Here is a 20,690-nt window from a genome sequence, read left to right as displayed (position 1 = left end):
AGACGGGCAGTTTGGTTCTTTTTTGACAGCGGAGGCTTCTTCCTAGCAACCCTCCCATGAATGCCATTTCGATTCAGTGTTCTTATTGTTAATGCATGCACAGTTACCTGAGATGCAGCATGGAGGTCTGCAAATCTCTAGATGTTATGTTTGGGTTGGCTTTTGCCTGATTTATTATTTTCTTGGGGATATTTTGGAAGGGCGTCCACTTCTAGGCCGAGTTGCTGTCATGTTAAATGCTCTCCATTTATAAATTATTTGCCTCACAGTGGACTGATGGAGCTCAAATCTTATTGAGATGGTTTTATCGCCTTCCCCAGACTGATGTGATCTCACTACCCTCTTCCTGAAGTCCTCTGAGATCTCCTTTCCTTTCTGCATGGTGTGTTTTGCATTCACCTGTATGGGTAACACAAAACTAACCAGGTTTCTTATCTCTATTTTATCTCTGAGTCCCACCCAAACTCTTTCCTAAAGATCTCTCCTTTGATTTGTTCATTTGGTACCCAGTTATTTACCCACCTGATTCTACTTACCTACTTGATTTAACCAATGTAACTTGGGGTTCACTTATTTTTGCACCTGTGCTAATTTCTTTATAATTTAGTTTTTCTACAAGACGCATGATTTCCTCTAAACCAACATATGGAATTGGTAAATATTATTATGTCAGATAAAAAAGACTGATTTAAATAAAGATTTCATGGTAAAAACTAAAAGAAATCTGTAATTGCACAAGGGGTTCACATACGTTCAAGCAGCACTGTAGGCTGTAGAGGCTGGGATTCTTAAGAGGAATACTCAAAATTGATTAGAAATGCAAAATTAGGGATGTCATGAGCAATACATTGTATATAATGTATACGTAAGTGGTGGTTACACTAGTGCCTAAGTGAACTAAAGTAGATGCACAATAAAAGAGGAAAGCATTAAAAAAAATAACAATCACAGTTATCATCTGCTTGTTTCTGGTCAATTGCAGTAGAATGCAGATGGCTTCTCTGTGAATGTCAAGGTGTCCAGACTATACCAGCATAGATATAGGGCCCAAATGCATGCAGCACTGCTCACATTACCATGCCCCACTTTGCTTACAAACTGAGCACTGAGGGGCACATTTATCAAGGGCCGCAGTAATGGCTGCAACTGGATTTTATTTGCGGTTATAATTGCATGTGCATGGATTAAACTAATTGTGGAATATTTATGAAACGTATGTAAATGAGTGGCTAACAGTAATTCAACCACCGCAATTCCTTAATTCTCCGCCCATGAAAAAATCAACTTTTGCATACTGATAAACTTTACAGTTGTGAATTACCGGGGCAGAGCGCGTATTGGCCACAATATAAACAGATTGCGTTGACAGATTGGGAGGCTACTTGCATCATTGCAGGACAATTCGTAATAAAGATGACAAGTATTACAGGGGGGGTAGACCTACAAATGTTTAGTCATTATTTTTGGTTATCTGGATCGGAACATTCCATTATTTATATTGGTCTTGAACCTGCCATACCCAACTGACGCCCTTGGTGATTTCGCAAGCCAAAATGAAAAGCCTAGGGGGAGATTCCATCCATATGTACTTTAATATTTAAATTGAATAAATAATCTATTGTGGTGTGCATTGCAAGAACTAACTGCCCTGAAAATGCAAGCGTCATTGAAAATACCAGAAACATTAGGCTATTCTGTAAGAATATGGAATATATATTCATAGTTTTTCTATTTGCACAAAACGTGACTTTGTTCATGGCATTTTTTTTAAACATTTATTTTATTTTACAGACACATTTGTTTTTAGTCATGTCCAAATGATATATACTACAGTGCATATGCATGACTATCAAAATGCTTCTAATGAGGTGAAACACGCAATCCGTTAGAACATCTATAACTATCTCCTTATTTCGAAACCGCAAAGGCCTTCACGCACTGTTGATACATATGCTAAGACGCTTTTTTATTTTGTATTATGGTATTTTTGCGGCAACTTACCACCTGCAAACCCTTGATAAATCTGCCCCTGATTGTGTTATAACACAAGTCCTTTTATTTCAAAGAGAAGGAATATGGAAGGGTCAACCCTTAATTTTCACTTGGTATGAATTATGTACCCTTTTTCTACTATGCTTGACATTATCGTTTTATCATTGTTTATTGGCATGCAGACTTTAACAAGCATGCTTGTTGCACATTGTTTTTGTTTGTTTATTAAAAATTCAATTTGAATTTGATGTACTATCATATGTCTGGCATAAATTAAAATGCCAGGGCTCATTGAGAGCACAGTGGATATTTTAAAACATCATCTGAAAAATGTGTACACAGCCACATCTTGGCAGATCATATAATTCCAAGAGATGAGTTTTGTTATTTATCTTCAAAAAGTGTCCAATGCATTAACAGTCCTATTTATTTGTTGGTTTTTCCTAAATTATTATAGAGCTCTCTGTATGTTTTATCTTCATTAATGTGGTGTGGTCATTATCACTAATGCTCATTTGGTTAGCAACAGGCTGTTCATGTGATAGCATTCGCCAATGGCAGGACAGAACAATCAGAACTAGTTTAGTTAGTTTAGTCTTCCTGAATAATCTGAACGCATGTCTGTTGGTACTGAGCAAAATCAATTTTTGGAAATTGATTGCGTTTTGTTGGTCACATTGTTAATGGAACACATTTATGGATTAACATTTTACCCTAGTAAGAAATGATGCCTTCTCTAATGTCTCTCTTACTAATCTCTACTATGTAATTAGCAGTACTGAACCAACAAATCAATCTATTACGTACTCTGCCATGTAAATTGTAACAGATTTTGAACTCTGAATCCATGGCTTTGGATTGTGTGTGGATAGTACGCCCCCTCATGTCCATGATGTGTCTTTGCTCTCTGTTATTGAGGTAATATCAGAGGAAGTCTACCTACCTCCCTGTCACACCTCATCTTAATATACTCCGTCGCATGTGTAAACGTGCCGCGCGCTATGGAGGCTGCTTACCCGTCAGATGGTACAGCAAGACAACATCAACTACAATGATTGGGACTACTGTACTAGGCGCGAGCGTCTGAAATAGAGACAGAGCATCTGTTAACGTGCTTGACAGCCTAGACGCATGCAGAGCCTTCTGACAGACGCGGCTGATTAGGACACCCAAACTGATTAGGATGGGAGAGACCTGTTTTTCACCTCAACGCTCGCGCCAAGTCCCTGAGTATTTTCTATATTTATGTTTAATGGTCTATTTGGCTTGTTGAAAATCCCATAGTAGTATGCACTGTTAGTATTGCCATATTACTTTTGATTGCCTCTCTGTGGATCCACCACTGCCTCCAGACACAATGTCGTTGCATTAGGCTCAGAGGCTCAAACATATTGAGGTACTATTAAAGAGAGTGATCAGATTAGGAGTTAGTACATATTTCTTTTCAAATCCACTTTTCCCCTGCGTCCCCCCACCTCACGTATTATTATAAATGTTTGCCTATCTACACACCACTTATGAGTGTCTAGACTTATTCCAGCAAATGCTATGAATGTCTGTCAAGAATAGAATGGGTGTTTAGTGGAATTCATTGTGGGCAGATAATTCTGTGTTGAAACACTACTTGTTTTTTCCCCTCTCTTTTTCAATAAATATACCCCTTATATAAATCTGTGTCCTTTCTTGTTGAGTTTCAACTTTCTCTGGCTTGGCAAATGTGACACTGATGATTGCAGATTTGGTATGATTGAACAGTGTGTGACTGGTATTGATGAGAGGTAGTTGGGGCAATGTTTACTGGAAAAATAAATCCAGATGACTCAACTTCTGAATTCAAAAAACCTTGGGCCAATTTCTGCTAACTTGATAGGGGGGTGATCACTTTATCCCTTCTCCTGAAGCGTGCACTTGTACAATGTTTGCACCAATCCAATGCTTTTAAGTGCATGAGGGGAGGTGCACTAGTGGACACTTATGGGTGATGGTTAGAGAATAGGAATGCACCCATAACAAGTGATCACCCTGCTGTCAAAGTTGCCCCCTTATTTTTCAGTGTGAGGATATTTTGCTGCAGATCACCACATTTTTACTCTGTAATGTATGGCATATATTTGCTATAGACATATAGAAATAAAACCTTATTCAGATTTTTGTTTTATATAATATTTCTTCATGATGCACTATATTTTTCTGTCCACAAGGTGGCAAGGTTTCACCCCATTTGATGTGTTTTCAGATTCTCTCATTGATATTGACTTCAATATTGATATCAAAGAAGATGCAAGTCAAGAGACAGGGCGTGAGACGTGAAATGTTGCTCCTGCATGTCCGATTTTTTTTAAGTAAGAAAATGATGCACTGACAAAGCACTTTTCACTGCTAAAGTGTGTGGATGACGCCATCTTTATGCATGTTCCCCATTTAAAAATGTTTGCAATATTTCAGGTTTCAACGCACATTCAACACAACACACAGCTTTAGCTATTTATTAGATATTTTATAATGATTAGCAGACGAAAGTCAACATCTCTAAGACAAAACTGCAAATGCTTCCTCATATCATTGGACTGGAAATTCAAACTGCTTTTACCAAATACACATTGGATTGATTATGGTCTAATTACTTTTTTTTCGCTTTGCAAAGCACAAATGACAATACAAAAATAGCTCTCATGTAATTCTTATGCAGTCTTTTGAGGCCAGAGAGAGGGCTGATCAAAGCTATGTAGCAGTGATTGCCGGACTTAAATGGAACTCATGCAAATGTCCCCCCCCCCCCCCAAAAGAAAAAAATGCAATGCATTCTTAGCAGGCACAGAACTCATCAGCTTACAGCACTCAGCTTTCAATTCATTTTGGGTGACATTTCAATTAAAACCTGTTCTCTCATGTCTCTTCTCTGCAGTCCACTCAATTATAATTTCTTATTATTTTTATTTAATTTTTTTTACATGACTCGTGATGGGGTCTTCGGTCAAGGCCACAATTAATTAATTCAGTTGTGCTGGGCTTTTACGAATGCCTACACACCAAGTCGCTCTCCAGGACCAGAGTTGGAAACCCCAAGAGTCTGTGGGGAATACACAAATGTGCGCACGAGACAAATTGTACCATGCCCCAAAAATGACCATGTTTCGGTTCCCTCCTCTTTTTCCATCCTTTCTCTGCCATTGACTGGCACCAGGGCAGAGAGCAGACTCACTGGCCATCCTCGTTGGTGTACATGCCGGCCTCCCACTGCAGGGCACGCTTGTTTTTGTGTCGGGTAACACGGGTGGCCTCCAAGACCTGCGATGGTAGAAAGACCAGCAAGATTAGATTGGACTTGGACATGCAATACAGTAGGCCTTCCCCAATGACAAGAGTGTCAAAGCAACTCAGCATAGAGAAGAGCAATCACTAACCTCATTGTTCACATCATCAATAGGCTGAATTCCTGCATACTAGAGTAAACATAGAAAAAAGGTCAGATTCTGAACTCCCCATTATATGTAAAAAAAAAAATGTTAGGGATCTCACAAGCTGTAGGCTACTTTGATCAATTATATTTGCACCATGTTGTGTAGGCCTTTTGGGCTGCTGCAATTGTCTTGTCTCAAACTAATGTAATTTGAATGTGTGTAACAGTGTATAAAGTCTAACACTAATCTTTATAACTTACTGCACTTTCTTCTAACTTCAGTTTGACTCTCCTCTCTTCAAAGTCCTCCAGCAAAGTCTCGGTCAGGCCCTTTTGTATGGTGGTGCTGCCCATCTCTGCATGCAGGCTGGCAGGCAATAGGGGGGCAACCCTGCTCACCACAGGGGAGGTGGGCCGTGGGGAGCCCCACGGCTGAGCTGTCACAATGGAAAAGGAGGGAAGTCGGGCAGTGGGACGAAATGAGGGGGAAAAGGGAGATATATAGACAGTTTTATCTGAAAAAGATAAAAGAAAGATAAATTAGTTTGACAAATATTTATACACGACACTAATGTTGCTGTTAATGACAGTGGGGTTTGAATTGTGTTCACATGCAGTAATTTATGAAATAACAACTATCATTTTGTAACCACCCTATGGTATAAAACACTCATGACTGAAATTACAGGTGGACATCACAGTTACAGTATGGCAGTACAGTACTGTGATCTTAATAATTAAATGTCAGTATATCAATTTCATTCCAAGGTATCAGTCTCTCCTTGAAAACACCACCATTTTCAAGCAAAACTGTTTTTTCATGTGAAAATCTCTGTCAATGATTAATCATTGCTTATAACACAACATTTGTTTCCTTGGTCCATACACGACCAAAGTGCAACTATAAATTAAGTCAGTCATTTCCTCAAGTCTAAGAAAGCCAGCAGTAAATATACAAAGCAAAAGCCATTGTTATGCAATAGCAACGTAAAGATGCATGTAAAAAAGTCAGCCTGGCACCTTTGCTTTGCTGAAACTATACCACAAAGTGAAGCAAAGCTAATTATCTGAGGTCCCATGTAAGAAAATTTAGGATCAATTTAGTACATGAAGTGTATTTAAATCAAGTAAACAATGTGTGTACAGTAGGTTTCGTTAATCATTCTTCTTCTTAACTTCATTAATCACCATCAAGCAACTTAATGCATTTTATCCTTGATTCTATATAATATTGCTAAGCGTTACTACCTAGCTTTGATACTGGAGTGATGGTGGAGTAAAATTGATTGGCTGCCATCTTGCCGGTCTGCTCTTCAGGTAGTGCAGGACTCTCAGGAAAGACTGACTCCCCCTGTTCTACGATTACACTCTGTGGGCTTAGCAGTTGAGACGTGTGAACACGTTCTACGCTGTCCAGGTTTCCATCTAGAGAGGCCGACAGGCCACAGGATTCCCGCAGTTCCCGGTGCTCCTTCTCCCGTTTTAGATCATGCTCGATCTCCCTTTGAATGATATCCGTGTGCAGTCTTGCAGGTTGCAGTCCACTGGAATCCAGGTGCATCCTCCAGGGCGGAATAGGCTTGCCACCCAGGTGAGATCCCAGAGCTGCAGAATTACTGTGTGTAGGGGAAGAGGGAGGGGATGAAGATGAGGAAGATAATGGTGAAGAGGTTTCTTTGGCTGAGGAGCTTCTCATTGGAGCTGGCTCATTTCTTCCTTCCAACCATGGTGGATCGTTAACTATTTCACTAGTACTTGTTCCCCTGTCCACCACTGTGACTTGAGATGACTTAGTGGTGTCATTGCCTTTCAATTCAAGTCTCTCAGAGAAGCGACTTGGCTGGACTTTGGTGAGGTCTTGGAACTCTGAGCTCCAAGCGGTGATGATGCTCGGGGTAGAACTCATGCGACTGAGGTATAACTCTGTCTCTGCGGGGTGCCGATGAGGGCAGCAGGGTGAAGGGAAGTCTTCTGTGTCTGAGCTGCTACTCTTCAGCCCAACCCCTGACCATGACCAAGACCTCTCCATCATCCTCTTCTCCTCAGCTCCAGATTTGTCTGGCAGCTCAAAGATTTTCTTCCTCTCCTCTAGTTCCTGAGAAGTACCCCTGTTGTAGAGGCCTAGGACTTTCCCTTGGTGCAGCAGGTCCTCTTCCCTCCTATTCTCCTTTTGGATCTCACGCTGGATGAGGAAACTCACCCTGTTTTTCTCCTTGGCCTTGATCGGTGTCAGGGGTGGGGTAGGGTGTGAGAGCAGAGGCTTGGTCTTGATTTCCACCATCTCCTGGACGTCTGTGTGCTTGATGCCCCGTGATCGCCGTAGACTCTCCTCTCTCTTCAGAGCAATACGGATCTCTCTTTCAATTGGTGTCTCTGTGTAATCACTTGCTGATTGGCTGCTGTCCCTGCTCTCTGGCTGAAGGTTGTCATTGGCAATGTTACCATCACTGGTGTAGCCCCCACTTGGATCCACCAACAAATCCCCCAATCCAGAGTCAAGATCATCAAAGAGGCTGCTCTGCCTCTTGGTTACGCTCTCCTCAGTGCGGTACACTGTCACCTTTTTGCTTGAAAAGGCTTCCCTGTCAACCTGCTGTTTCACTGGAGTTGGACTTTGACTCAACCGTTCGATGGAGTGGTCATCTTTCGGAACTCTCCTTGATAAAAGCATGCTGTCTTCTGACTGCAATAGTCTTCCCTGTGGTTTTGGAGAGCTGGGACTATGCAGGGGGGCATTGAGCCTCAACTGTTCCATCTTCAGGAACTGCTCCCGTGCTGCGTTGAAGTTGATCTGCTCATTGTCGATGGTGCCCAGCTCAGCCAATAGTGTTTGCTCAGGCTTGGCACTGTTGGGCCCATAGCACAGGCTAAACCCTTCCAGTAACTTGTTGGGTGAGTTGCTGAGATCCAGGTTCTCCAGTGTATTCCACTGCTCCCTGAATGTTGAGTTTTTCTTCGGGGCTTGGCTGTGGATGATCTCATGCCTAAGCTGCTTCTCCTCCTGCTCCGCTCCTATTTTGGTACCATTTTCAGTGTCCAGCTGGTAGCGGGAGTCCCCATTGTTCTGGAACAGACTCTCTGGCTTCCTCCCACTGGAATAGGTCTGCAGTTTGAAGCTGCTCTCCTTTTTCAGAGTGGCCAAATTGGCCTGCCTCTCTGCAGAGACCATCCAGGCTTCATTCAGCTCTGCTTCTGGGCTGGCAGGGTCTTCCACGAAAGAGTAGAATCCACAGTGGGAGCCCGTGCTGCTGGGACTGCTAGGACTGCTGGGGCTGCCTGGTTGCCAGTCATCGCTGATGCTGCCGTCTTCCTCTGAAACCGCCACCTGCCTGGCCTGAACCACCACATCACAGGATGCCTCCTTCTGCTGGGAGGACACGACAACAGAGGACTGGGTGCGGGTGACAGAGATGCTGTCGAAGCTGAATGTGGCAGAGTTGCCGCTCTTGCTGTAGCTCCAGCTCTGGTCCAGGCCGAGTGGCTCGTTGGTGGTGGGGCTGAGCATGGTGCGGAGGTCTGTGGGCTGCAGTTTTGGAGACAAGGGCTGGATCACCCAATTCCTGGGTATGCTCTCCATGGGTCCTTGTGTTGTGGTGGCTACCTGTGTAGGCTGTGAGGCAGGAAGCTGGAGAGAGTGGTCCACTATCTGGTCCCCCACCAGGGTCAACACATCTTGGGAATCATCAGATGCAGCAACTGAGAGTCTCTGTAACCAAATCCAAAAGAGGGAGAATGATCAACATTTCAGCAGCAAAATAATGAAGATGGTTGAATGGTTAAAAGGCAACTGGATCTTGTCATTATCAACATCCAACATGTGCATGCTATCTTCCCTCTTGAGTACAGTACACTATAGGAAGCAGAAGAGGGGTAAAATTCACAATGTATCTTAGAATACTATAATAGTATTCAGCGATGATGTGTCTCTAATCCAATTTTGCCACTTATGACCTATTCTCAGTGCTAGCAGTCTTTGTGAATACATTTTCTTGTTGTTTAATCCCTACTTATACCATCTGTAGTCAAAGTAGTGACTATCAAGGTATATCTTGACCACATGAGTTAAGAGCCTACAAAGACTGTGCCTTAACTGAGACCATAAGCCAAGATCCAGACCAAGACTTAATGCATCGAGATTAAGACCATAGCACCCCACATCTGTCACCAACCACTAATCACCTACTATTCAGGAAGGCTCTGATTCTAATAATTACTCCAAACCATCCCAAAATATCTAAAGCCAAAAAAATCACAGTTGTTCAACATTAAAAAGGTCTTGAAGACACTGTTACAGAATTATTCCCAGACATCCACAGAATGTTGATAAACTGAAATGTGTTCCAGAATAAATTTCATGATTTTATCGTTTACAGGAAATCTGTAGTAAGAGGGTAGCGTGAGAAATGTTTTGGAATGCCAACTTAATTGTCAATAACATTTATAGCTTAAAATCAGTGCCTACTCACTTCATGAGAGAGACTACTTTATGATCTTTGCAATAAACCTCTCTTGTAAAACGAGGAGATCTTATGAGGGGAAACTCCTTGTCAGACAGGACAGGAGGAGAATGTAGAGCAATCCAATATATGTATCTAAAAGACAATTGAAAAGGTGTTCAAACACCAAATAGAAGAATAGATTGCAGATGAACTTGATTAGCCTAGCAGTTATTGGACAGCTCAGTTAAAGAGTGGTGGTGTTAAACCTAGGTGTTGAGTGAAACAAGCTAGTTGTGACTAAACAGTGACCAAAAGTTAAGTCAGTTAGAATAAGAATATTAATTTGCCTTCCCACCCAATGTCAAAAACCTCCCACTAGCTTTTGTCTTTCACAGCATACCAAAACTCCATTGGATCCAATGTTTGTGAAACATGTGACATGACCTGTTACTGCTTCTCTTTCTTATTCAAAGAATGCATGGGCATGAGGTTCAGCTGACCCACTCAGACTTCTATTGCGAACTTTGGAGTTTCAGTATGAAAGATTAGTAGATCTATTGCCACGATATGAAGACCATAAATACCTGGCAATCTACCTGACAATAGCCCCTGGTCCTAGCATAGATACATTTTTGTTATGATGACTGATGGATAGATGATTCACTCACTAAGTCAAATGTATTTGTTGTAAGTTACTTTGGATACCTCAGACCTATGCCTCATTGCCTAAAACCTTGTCAAAACATTCTGATGCACAATGTAAGGACGTATCTGTTGTCTCCCTAGTTATCACAGTCACACTTCTAGGTATTACCTTTCTCTCTAATAGAGAAGTTATAGTGGAAAACAGTCTACAGAGTTATTTATAGGTACTGTAGTCCTGTGTTGCAAATACTGTCATCAATTCACACTGCCACACTGGACCCACTTCAATTTGCATTCCGCCCCAACAGTCAGCAGCTTCAAGTTAACATGGTTACACCACACCCATACAGTGATCAGGATGGCACATCAGCGCCTGTTTTTCCTCAGGCAGCTCAGGAAACTCACCATGGCCCCTCAGATCCTCACAAACTTCTATATGTTCACCAGAGAGTATCCTGTCCGGTTGCATCACCGCCCTCAACCGTAAAGCTCTGCAGAGAGTGGTGAAAACGGCCCAGTTCACCACAGCCATGAGCTCCCAGCCGTGCAGGACATCTACTCCAGGAGGTGCAAGAGGAAGGCCGCTCAGTTACCGTCTGGCAAACGGTACCGGTGTATCCAGACCCGGACCAACAGCTACCCATAGACCATAAGACTGCTCAACTGACACCACCTCACCCCCCCCCCCCTCTGGAACTACCTCAGGTTCCCCCCCCGGAACTACCTCAGGTTCCCCTCAGTCAATGACAACAGATACCCTCCTCTTCATTCAACACTGAAATTTACACTTGATGTTGCATCAGCTTGAACATGCCATCCAGGATTTAAATACAGAATAAGATATGTATACATTTATTGAATCAGCTGATTACTATAAGCAAAACATCTCTATTACAATTTTCTCAAATTTCCATAACATTACATTCTTGAATGGTAGTGCCAGAATGTTATGAATAAAAACTATTTCTGTCTACAATCACCCTCTGGAAACCTCTAGTTCACTCAATATGCCTTTGTTTGCATGGACATCAGCAGAACAATCCTGCTTTTCATTATTCTAATCATTGTATGTATGTGCTTATGAGCACATATTGTGCATCCGCCTATCGCACTGCTGAAGTGCAAACAAACAGTTTGCCTGAGTGTGTCAACAATGATTCAGACAGTGCGAGCCTTACATGACCAGGTTTCAGATGACAGCTATCTGCACTGTGCTTTCAATAGTGTGGTGGATTTGCACAGCAGCGTGTCCCAACTAATTATAGTTGACACTTAAAGAACCCCTCCAGAGGGGTACCTGGCCACCTGAACATTTTTTAGCTTCGGGTTACTCCCACACAACACTCTCTAATGAATATGCAACAGTGGGCGTAACATTAGATCTACCATGCGTGTTTTTTTGTTTATAAAACTGCAACGGCACCCCAGAGAGTTATGATGCTAGTCCCTGGTCAGCTGAACAATGGTGATCTGTGACAGTGATTGCAGCTTTGTGTCCGAGGGAAACAGTGGCAATGAGAGCTTCTGGTTCGACTACAGCATTGATATAGACTTGTCTCCCCCGTCACCTTCTTTGGAAGACATGGAGAGAGTGTACCACCAGATTCAGGCTACACAGCCATACATGTACCATCCGAAAGACAGAATTTGCTGGTCAACCATTCCGGGTAAATGACAGAAAACATGGCATGGCATGTAGTAAAAGTAACCGGGGAGACAGTAGCCTGAATCGTTGCAGATTGTTTATGTGCTGCAGAAACCTCAAACTTTGATAATTATGATAAACAATTATTTCAGAGGTAAAATCATACTTAAGAGCAGTTGCTTAGCAAAATTGTCTTGGTTACTTTTACAAGCCACAACACTATTCTTTATGCGTTGTAAACAAAGAGGTGGGCCAGACAACTTCCCTTTGCGGACGGTAACTTTAAAGTTACTCAATAATATTTTTGAATATTTCGTCAGCCCATCATTGATATGGTCCCAAAATATAATTACTTTGTGCATGTCAATAGTGGACTGACGATAAATATATAAAAACATTGTTTTTGAGGAAAATGGAGAACATGCATAAAGATGGTGACATTCAGCCTTACCATCGCTGCAATTAGTCCACCTCACAAGTACTACAGTGCAACATGAACATTTTGTCCATACATCATTTTCTTATAATTTTGACAAATTTCAACATGTAGTTGCAAGAAATGGTAACATACTGTAGCCTACTTGCAATAGAGCGAAAACGGAGAAACAGAGTGCAAACTACAGTATGCTGCACATACGCTACTGCTCAAATCAGCAAATGATGCACTTTTGTGAATGATGGCGGTGTCCGTAATGACACTAAACTATAGGAACAAGATCTTTATGCAAGTCTGCCATTTGCTTTAACTTCGTAACTATCAGGCTTGTGGCGTGGTGTGACCTGTGCAGTACTGAAGGCCAACAAGGTCATACAGCACACGTAACCAGACTGTTGATTTATAAACAAAATGTCCCTCCAGCTGAGACATGCTGCTGTGCAAATGAAACACTTTGAGTGCAGTGCAGTTTGTAGACAGATGCTATGTGCAATTGGTTGAATCCCAGCCTTTTCTGCATCTTTGTTGACATGTTCACGCTTCAGCATTTACTAGAACTGTAATGTGTCAGCACTGAAATAGGTAGGCGCACAAGACAAGTCTATCATTATAAAATCAATATTGCAAATCTTTCCTTTTGTATAAATATGACAAACATGATCAATATAACCTGATATGCAACCTGCTCAAAATTGTATTGAGACTATTATTACTGCTTGTATCAAGTCGTTTGACCCCCCAGTATAAAGAGCAGTGATACTCAACTCTAGACTTCAGCAAACATAGAACTGTTTAAAAATAACGTTATCGGTACGTCAGACAGCTGCTGAAAGGTACAGAGAATAGATGTGGGAGATGCTACTGTAAAGTGTGTAAAGATAACGAGTCAGTGCTTTATGTACTGTCTTAACAGTGCTAAGGCAGAGTGTTCGCGTGCGTATGTATGACAGTGGACTGTGTACCCCTGATAAGGGGTAGTCAGCACTATTTCCTGGAATTGGCTCCTCTGCCCTTTGCTCATTGGTTGAGAGGCGAGAGTAAAGACCTGTGAGGGACAGGAGATATACACGCATACTCGCCCTCCACCAATGTATTACCTCACACTAGTGTGTGTGTGCATGAGTGTGTGTATGTGGATGTAAATACTTTTAAACAAGACCCCGTTGTTGCATGGATCAACTAAGACCAAAGTGATTATACTGAAACACTTAAGATAAATAAAGGACAAGGAAATAGGACACAAGATTTGAACCTTTGGACCTCAAAGCTAATGGATTTAATTACTGTCTGAAATGAAACTGTACATACTGTAGATAGTAACTTACTTTATGGCCATCTAGATTTCCAACCTTAAATGTCAGACACTGATCTCACAAAGTTCAGCGTTCTTTAGTGGCCTTCCCAGTTGCCAGATCTGAATCTAATAGAACACCTTTGGGATGTGGTAGAACGGGAGATTCACAGCTTGAAAGTGCACCTGAAAAATCAGCAGGAATTGCCTGATGCAATCATGTCATCATGGACCAGAATCTCAAAGGAATGTTTCTAACATCTTGTGGAATCAATGCCATGAAGAATTGAGGCTGTTTTGAGAGCGAAGGGAGGCCCTACCCAGTATTTTCTATAGTGTTCCTAATAAAGTGTTCAGTGAGTGTATACTTGGAGGTGCAAAAATAATGAAATAGAATAATGAAATAGATTAGCCAAAATCATTAGTGGGAATTGAATAATAAATCCTACCTTAATTGGTATATACCGTAGGACTAAAATGTCTCTCCCTGGTTTGTTGTCTTGTCTCTCCCGCTCTCTCACCCTCTATCTTTGCCCTTCTTTTGAGCACCCTACTCTATAGACCATGTTCAGCCAATATCATGTCAGCTACTAGAGCCACACCCTCTCACCAAAGAAGGGGGAAGTACATGGGACTGACAGACAGCTACTCCAGCCAAACTACTAAACAAGAGAACCATTCTACAATCAACTCACAGGCCATACAACGGATTTGACTCAATGTGCACTGAACTAAGATGCCTACACGTCCATTTTGTTGTGGGAGAAAACAGAACGTGCTTAGGTCTCTGAGGAGAGAGAGGTTTCCATCTGTACCTCTAACTAGCTTATTAGGAACAATCAACATAGCCTTCCTTAAAACCGAAGGGAATAGGTTTGCCTTCTTTTCCTGTTGATAATCGTTATAATGTTGTCAAGCACTCTTAGGGAAGCTTCCTCTCCCTTGTCTCCTTATCGTCCTGACCCCTACAAATCCATGATAGGTGAGAGGCTATCCTTCAGTGGTCATAGAGAAGAGAAAAGGAAGTGGTTTACAAGTATTGAGACACAACATTAGTCTGCCCATTGGAAATGTTACGTACAGGGCTTTTTCTCTGGGGTCAAAGTTCACCTGAGAGGATGTTTGAACCACAGTTAGTCCATTAGAATTGCTTGGGTCGTCATGGATAACTATTCATTACTCAGCTGAAAATCTCTCTGAAAATCATTACCTGGGAAACGCTTGATCGCCTCTCACCCATCTGGGACATTTACATTGTATGAGACAAAGTGCATGAAAACCCTACCTCAAATACCTGCTTCACCACAACAAAGCCAAGTTTCAAACTAATGATGCATTATTATCTGACCACCTCTTGACACAACTTTCACTATTGGGACACAACCAAATTAATACATCTTATTCCTTTTAACAGAGTATTCCATTTTGAAGCATGGGGTGGTTGAGAATGATTTTACCACCCTCTAGTGGCTACACTGTTCATGCACACTAATGACCATTCAGATCCACTGTACTGAAAATATCCTAGAGTTTATCATTCCTTAGGTATGGAGAAAGGGTAACCAAAGCCATTTTAAAATGAATTGCAGTATTTCTGTTACTGTACATCTATTGTACACTAGTGGTTTTTCATCAAGATATTACATAACAGAACAGTGCATTACAGTCCTAGTATGATGTTATGAATTTATCATGTCCATATGTTTTGCACATCAGCATGGAAAGCTTGAGAGAGTTCCAGGCTACAGTGGCTGTGGAAGAACAAAAGAAAAAGCTGTGTAGATGTGTAGAGGATTCTTTCGGTTTGCTAAACGAGGAACACTCTAGAATAGTTTCAAAGGAAAAACTGTGATATTCATTCGCAATCGTTTTGGCACACGAGACATTTTGCTTCTTGTTTGTGTCTTACCTTGGTATCATGCTCCATGCTGTTACACAGCACCTGCCATGGAGGAGTATACTTGAACATCCTGTGAATGTGAATGTGAATGTGAATATGTGTGTGTGTGTGTGTGTGTTACACAGTGTTGTTGAATGTGTCAGGTAAATCTGTGACAGAATCCAAGGCTAGGTGCAGGGGGCAATCAAGATCAACTCAATCCAGGTGTGCTCATTCTGAAAGGGAGGGAGAGGGAGAGATAGAGAGAGAGAGAGAGAGAATTGTTAATGTCAGAAAAAAATGGTCAAAACCTGTATGCTGGTGTTTTATGTAATACAAAACAACATATTACTGCAGTAGGGCATGTTTCTATTCATTCAATAATGACAAATATAGCCACTGTTTTGGTTGCCTATATTGTTATTTATTTTAGATGCCTTTGTATGGAAAGTCTCCGTATTACAATACATTGTGTGTTTGATATTTAGTTAAAAAGTTATGCACATACATGCAACTTATTTGCAGGTGCAGGGCACACATGTTGTCAATGAAAACAAAGGTAAATGGTGCAATAAACTACATAAAAGCATTCTACAGTGTACAGATATTTTCTTTCTTTGCTTGAACTATCTAGCCTGTTGTGGTATGGCATGAATTATAGTTTTTCAGTCTTTGATACTTTCCCATCATGGTAATTGCAAAACATTACATTTACATATGTCAACACCAAGTCTCTTCGTCAGATGTACAGTATGTATCTTGAATAAGAAATACTGCTTCAAGACCATCATTTACATCTTTTAAAATAGTCATACTGATCTCTACTGTTATGCAGATGTTCCCTACCTCAGTTTGTTTATATTAGAACTCCAACATTCCGGTACTCACCTCCCGGTTCTAGACCTCTGGGAGTCTGTTGTTCTCCGCCAGGTGTTCTGCATTCCACCTTCACTGACACTGAAGATCTAGCACACCCGGTTCTCGACCCCCCAGGCTGCGATCCCTCACTGCGCCAGGCCTAGAACTGGTGTTTCGGACCTAGGTTTTGCCCAGACCCCTCCCTGTTACCCCCTCCCCCCCCCCACACACACACACACCTCCCTCAGGATCTGTCATTCACCCCCTGCCCCCCCCCCGCCCCCCCCCCCCCACCCCTCCGTCCGTCCATCCATCCGTCCGTCCGTCCATCCGTCTGTCCGTCCATCAAAACTAGTCCAGAGGCATAAAAAGGTTGTGATGGTGTGGGGGGAGATGAGTGGGGAGGGAGATGGGGGCATGGGTGTGTGTGTGTGTGTGTGTGTGTGTGAGTGCGCGGGACACAAAGCCTTGGGTGGCGTGACCTGCTCCCGTTGTTTTTTCCGGCAGCCACCATGTGTTGCTGAGGGCAGGAGAATCGCACTGGAATGCTGCTGACCATCAGAAAGCTCCGGACAAAAGCCTAAGCATTCCCCCCAGCACACACACACACGCACACACACACACACACACATGCAGGCAGGCAAGCACACACACACACACTCACACATACACACAAACACACACAGTGATTTGAATTTACCATTCAATTCAAAAATGCAAAAACATTTGAAAAAGGATTGGAAATAAATGACCTACTTGCAATCATTGAAATGGTAATTTAATTTACCTTCTGAATTGACTGAATTGAAATTCAACTGACTCCAACCTTGACACACACACACGCACATACTCAACTGTGAATCTGCAAAAAATTAAAAAGGAAGACGGAATGAGACGAAGACAGAGAGAGCCTTTGAATCACATCACATTTTTATTTTCGTCATTTCAAACACTTTCCTCTACAGCACTTTCCAGTTTGTAAGAAAGCAAACCTTCACAAATAACAAAGCAATAAGAAGAGCATCAGGGGGCTACCCATTTTATCACCTGGGTCCCCCAAACTGACTGTCATGATGATAAGCGCAAAGAGACACTGGGTAGAGGGGCTGGGAACTTGGTAGTCTACACAAGAGGATAAGGGAAGGGGAGAGACATTTTGAATTTCACAAGGACATTTATATGTAGATATTTTATACATACATTTACAAAAAAAGAGGCCTGGCCTGGACCAGACTACAAGGCATTGGGGTTTGTGTGTGACGCGTCAGAACTTGGAATGTAAGTATTGATCATAACCAACAGGGTGCGCTGCTGAGCAAGAGTCCGGAGGTAACCATGGCACCGGGCAGTGCGAGAGTCGGAGAGGTGGGGGTTGCCAGGGACGACCAGCTTCCACTGCTGCAGCACTGAGCTCAGCAACAGGGAGGGGCAAGAGGGGGCACGACTGCAGTGAATACAACATGCGTGTCAACCACAGATCTAGGATCAGATGATGACCATATAACCTCAATCCTAAACAAACCTAACCAATAGGAGATTGAGAAATATCAGACCCTGTGTAAGTGGTTATAGGCAACTTCCACCCACTCCTCAACAGAATTACTCAGGTAGCACTCCAGTGAAGGCGTCCATACTCTTTATAAAAGCAACATTGACATTCATGACCCTTATATCATTTACGCAGCAAATGTGACCAAATTGACTATGTGTAAATGAGAAAAAATACTTCAGCACTAGGAGTGTCATGCCATGGTTGTTTTCCAAAGTCACTTCCAAAGTGCTTGAATGTGGCTGAAGCATTATGAAGGCATTATGCATGTGCGCTTTAACTTAAATGTCATCATATTTTATTGAAGTTTTATGAAGTGAATAAATGCATTTGATTCAATTGACTATGGCAGTTGTCCCTTTTACCAATTTCCTTTCTGATTCCAAGATAATTAGCAATTTCTTATAGCAGGACGGTAACACAACCACCATGGTTTTCAGTTTGACCAGCCTTTTCACAAAGAGATGAATGTCTACTCACATTACTCAGTTTTTGTGCAAGTTGTAAGAAAAGAAAAAAAGTTGAGGACAGAAAAACCAAGTCACTTTATTAGGTCTATGTAACTGTTTAGCTTCTGCTGCAAACAAGCTTCCCCTTTAACACCAATTATTTAGTTTTGGCTTGCTTGCTGAGCCTAGTTAACGGTAGTTGACTCTCGCCTGCGCTACCTCTATGCCAAGTACACATCTAAGTAAGATTGCACAGAAGGGTTGAGACAAGAGTAACAGAGGATGGTTTGGAGAACCAAGCTCTCACAATGAGTAACCTTGCCTGAGACCTTTAGACTTGTGTTGGCTTCCCAAGCTAATGCCTAGGCTTTAACTCAGCGGGCTAACACAGTCTTGTGACACATAGAAGAACAAGGTTCAAACCCAGTTGGTCACACAAGCTGCAGAAAATGATATCTAAATTCTTAAAACCCAGTAGTTATCCATCATTTAAGCACCACAAAAACACACAATCCACATTTCCTCCCAACATGTCTGATACAAATGACATGTCCTGCCAAGATGGCAGTTCCAACATAAAAACTTCTCCCGATCCTACTATATATATCTAAATTTAAAAAGCCAACCAACAGTTAATTAGATATGCGGAAAGTCACAAGTGTCTGTGGCTAGCAGTTAGCGGTTACTCTATGTCTGAAATAAAAAAAAATGTAAATCTTATAAACACAAACTATGGAACGTGAGAGGCATGGTTCAATGCTTGGCCCTTAACATTTTTGTGTAATACGGTTTGACATACATGCTCTTATCAAATTGCTGCTGTAGTAGTAAGGCCTATGTGAGTGTTCTTCTAATGCTGATGTTAGCGCGTGCATGGGGTTTCTTGCATAGGTTTGGATCCAGCAGTGTGGGATAATCACTTGACTCAATGAAGACTGACTGAGCAGTCGTAAATGTGCTGCCTGAGTGGAGTTTGAAGGCAGTGTTTGTCTGCACACATTTTTTGTCCAACACCACAGACTAATGATAGGATGAATGCCCCACAAAGAAGAGTATGTTTCTGTACTCCTATCGAGACTAGCAGCCAGTAGACTGAAACCAGTAGAGACAGGCAATGTCAGGCAATGCCATGTCTGGTGTCAGCTATACTGAATCAGTGTTCTAACCCCCTTTCTCCGTCCTGAAGGCTAAGCACTTCAGAAAATGTGTATCCATGATTGACCTGCCCATTGAATATGGAGAAGCAGATGTGGGAGTGGGTGGGGTAGAACTGGTATGTTATTCAATCAATTCATTAGGATGTTATTCAATGAATCTACTAAATCATCAGATTGAAATTGATAAAACATTTGGTGAATGCAAAGAAATATATTCTTGGCTTCCTTGTACAGTAGACTATATTGTATTTGTCAGCATCCTACTGACACAGCTTGTATTAATCAATGGATTATCAACCATGTTCATGATTTCAATTCCTCATTAAAACATTATTAAAACAATGTAAGAGAGCTTTATGAATATCAATGGATACAAACACATACACATTGAAGTGTATTGACAGGATGATACTAACAATAAAACCAGCCATCAGCAAGAGCTGCACGGATCCACTATTCAGCCATCTTTCAAAACAAAATGTGTGTTTTATTTCTGAATGATACATGGACCCATGGTTACATAGGAGCTCGTCAAGTGTGTTGGTGGAGAAATCTGACCCCTTGCCTGGCCAAACTAACTCCAATGACTGAGTTACAAGCTCACTGAAAAAGTACACAGGACAATGAAAACATGACCCTCAACTAAGCTGGGAATTCGGCTCCAAAATGGCAGAAAAAAGTAACAGATATGCTAGCTACAAGCACTCGTAATGCAGAAAACAAACACACACAAAAGCCGGGGTAAGTAAAACACAGCTGTTCAAAGTTATCCACACTGCAAAAACATCTACAGTATTGTTCTCTTAGAATAAAAAAGAGAGAAAAATAATTGCAATAACATTAAATTTGGAGCGAAATTGACCACTGTGATTGGAGGAAAATATTTTGACAACTTCTTGGAATGTAAAGATGTTGAAATTCCCCGCTTATGCCTCAGGTTCAACACATCA

General features: G+C 41.8%; 1 protein-coding gene across 2 annotated transcripts; it reads right to left on the bottom strand.

The window, feature by feature from the left end:
* Positions 1–4,481: 4,481 nt before the first annotated feature.
* misp (mitotic spindle positioning) lies at positions 4,482–14,359 on the bottom strand. Of its 2 annotated transcripts, XM_083671017.1 has the most exons (5): positions 14,298–14,359; positions 6,641–9,098; positions 5,654–5,907; positions 5,397–5,435; positions 4,482–5,280 (listed from the first exon to the last, which is right to left on the bottom strand). In XM_083671017.1, exons 2-5 carry the CDS (start codon positions 8,967–8,969, stop codon positions 5,191–5,193), a joined length of 2,712 nt encoding a protein of 903 aa, XP_083527143.1. In that variant the 5' UTR covers positions 8,970–9,098; positions 14,298–14,359; the 3' UTR covers positions 4,482–5,190. The 2 variants fall into 2 exon arrangements, with proteins under 2 accessions (XP_083527143.1, XP_083527144.1); XM_083671018.1 differs by lacking the exon at positions 5,397–5,435.
* Between the last annotated feature and the right edge of the window lie 6,331 nt (positions 14,360–20,690).

This window comes from Argentina silus, assembly GCF_951799395.1.
Source record: "Argentina silus genome assembly, chromosome: 6".
NCBI lineage: Eukaryota > Metazoa > Chordata > Actinopteri > Argentiniformes > Argentinidae > Argentina > Argentina silus.
Note: the sequence above shows the minus strand (reverse complement) of the source record. Positions and strands in the feature narration are given on the sequence as shown.

Excerpts from the sequence above, each read along its gene's own strand:
- misp (XM_083671017.1), bottom strand. The coding sequence starts at position 8,969 with ATGGAGAGCATACCCAGGAATTGGGTGATCCAGCCCTTGTCTCCAAAA. Across the intron at positions 5,436-5,653 it reads TGAAGTTAGAAGAAAGTGCA|TATGCAGGAATTCAGCCTAT; the intron begins GTAAGTTATAAA and ends TGTTTACTCTAG. Across the intron at positions 5,281-5,396 it reads TTGATGATGTGAACAATGAG|GTCTTGGAGGCCACCCGTGT; the intron begins GTTAGTGATTGC and ends CTACCATCGCAG.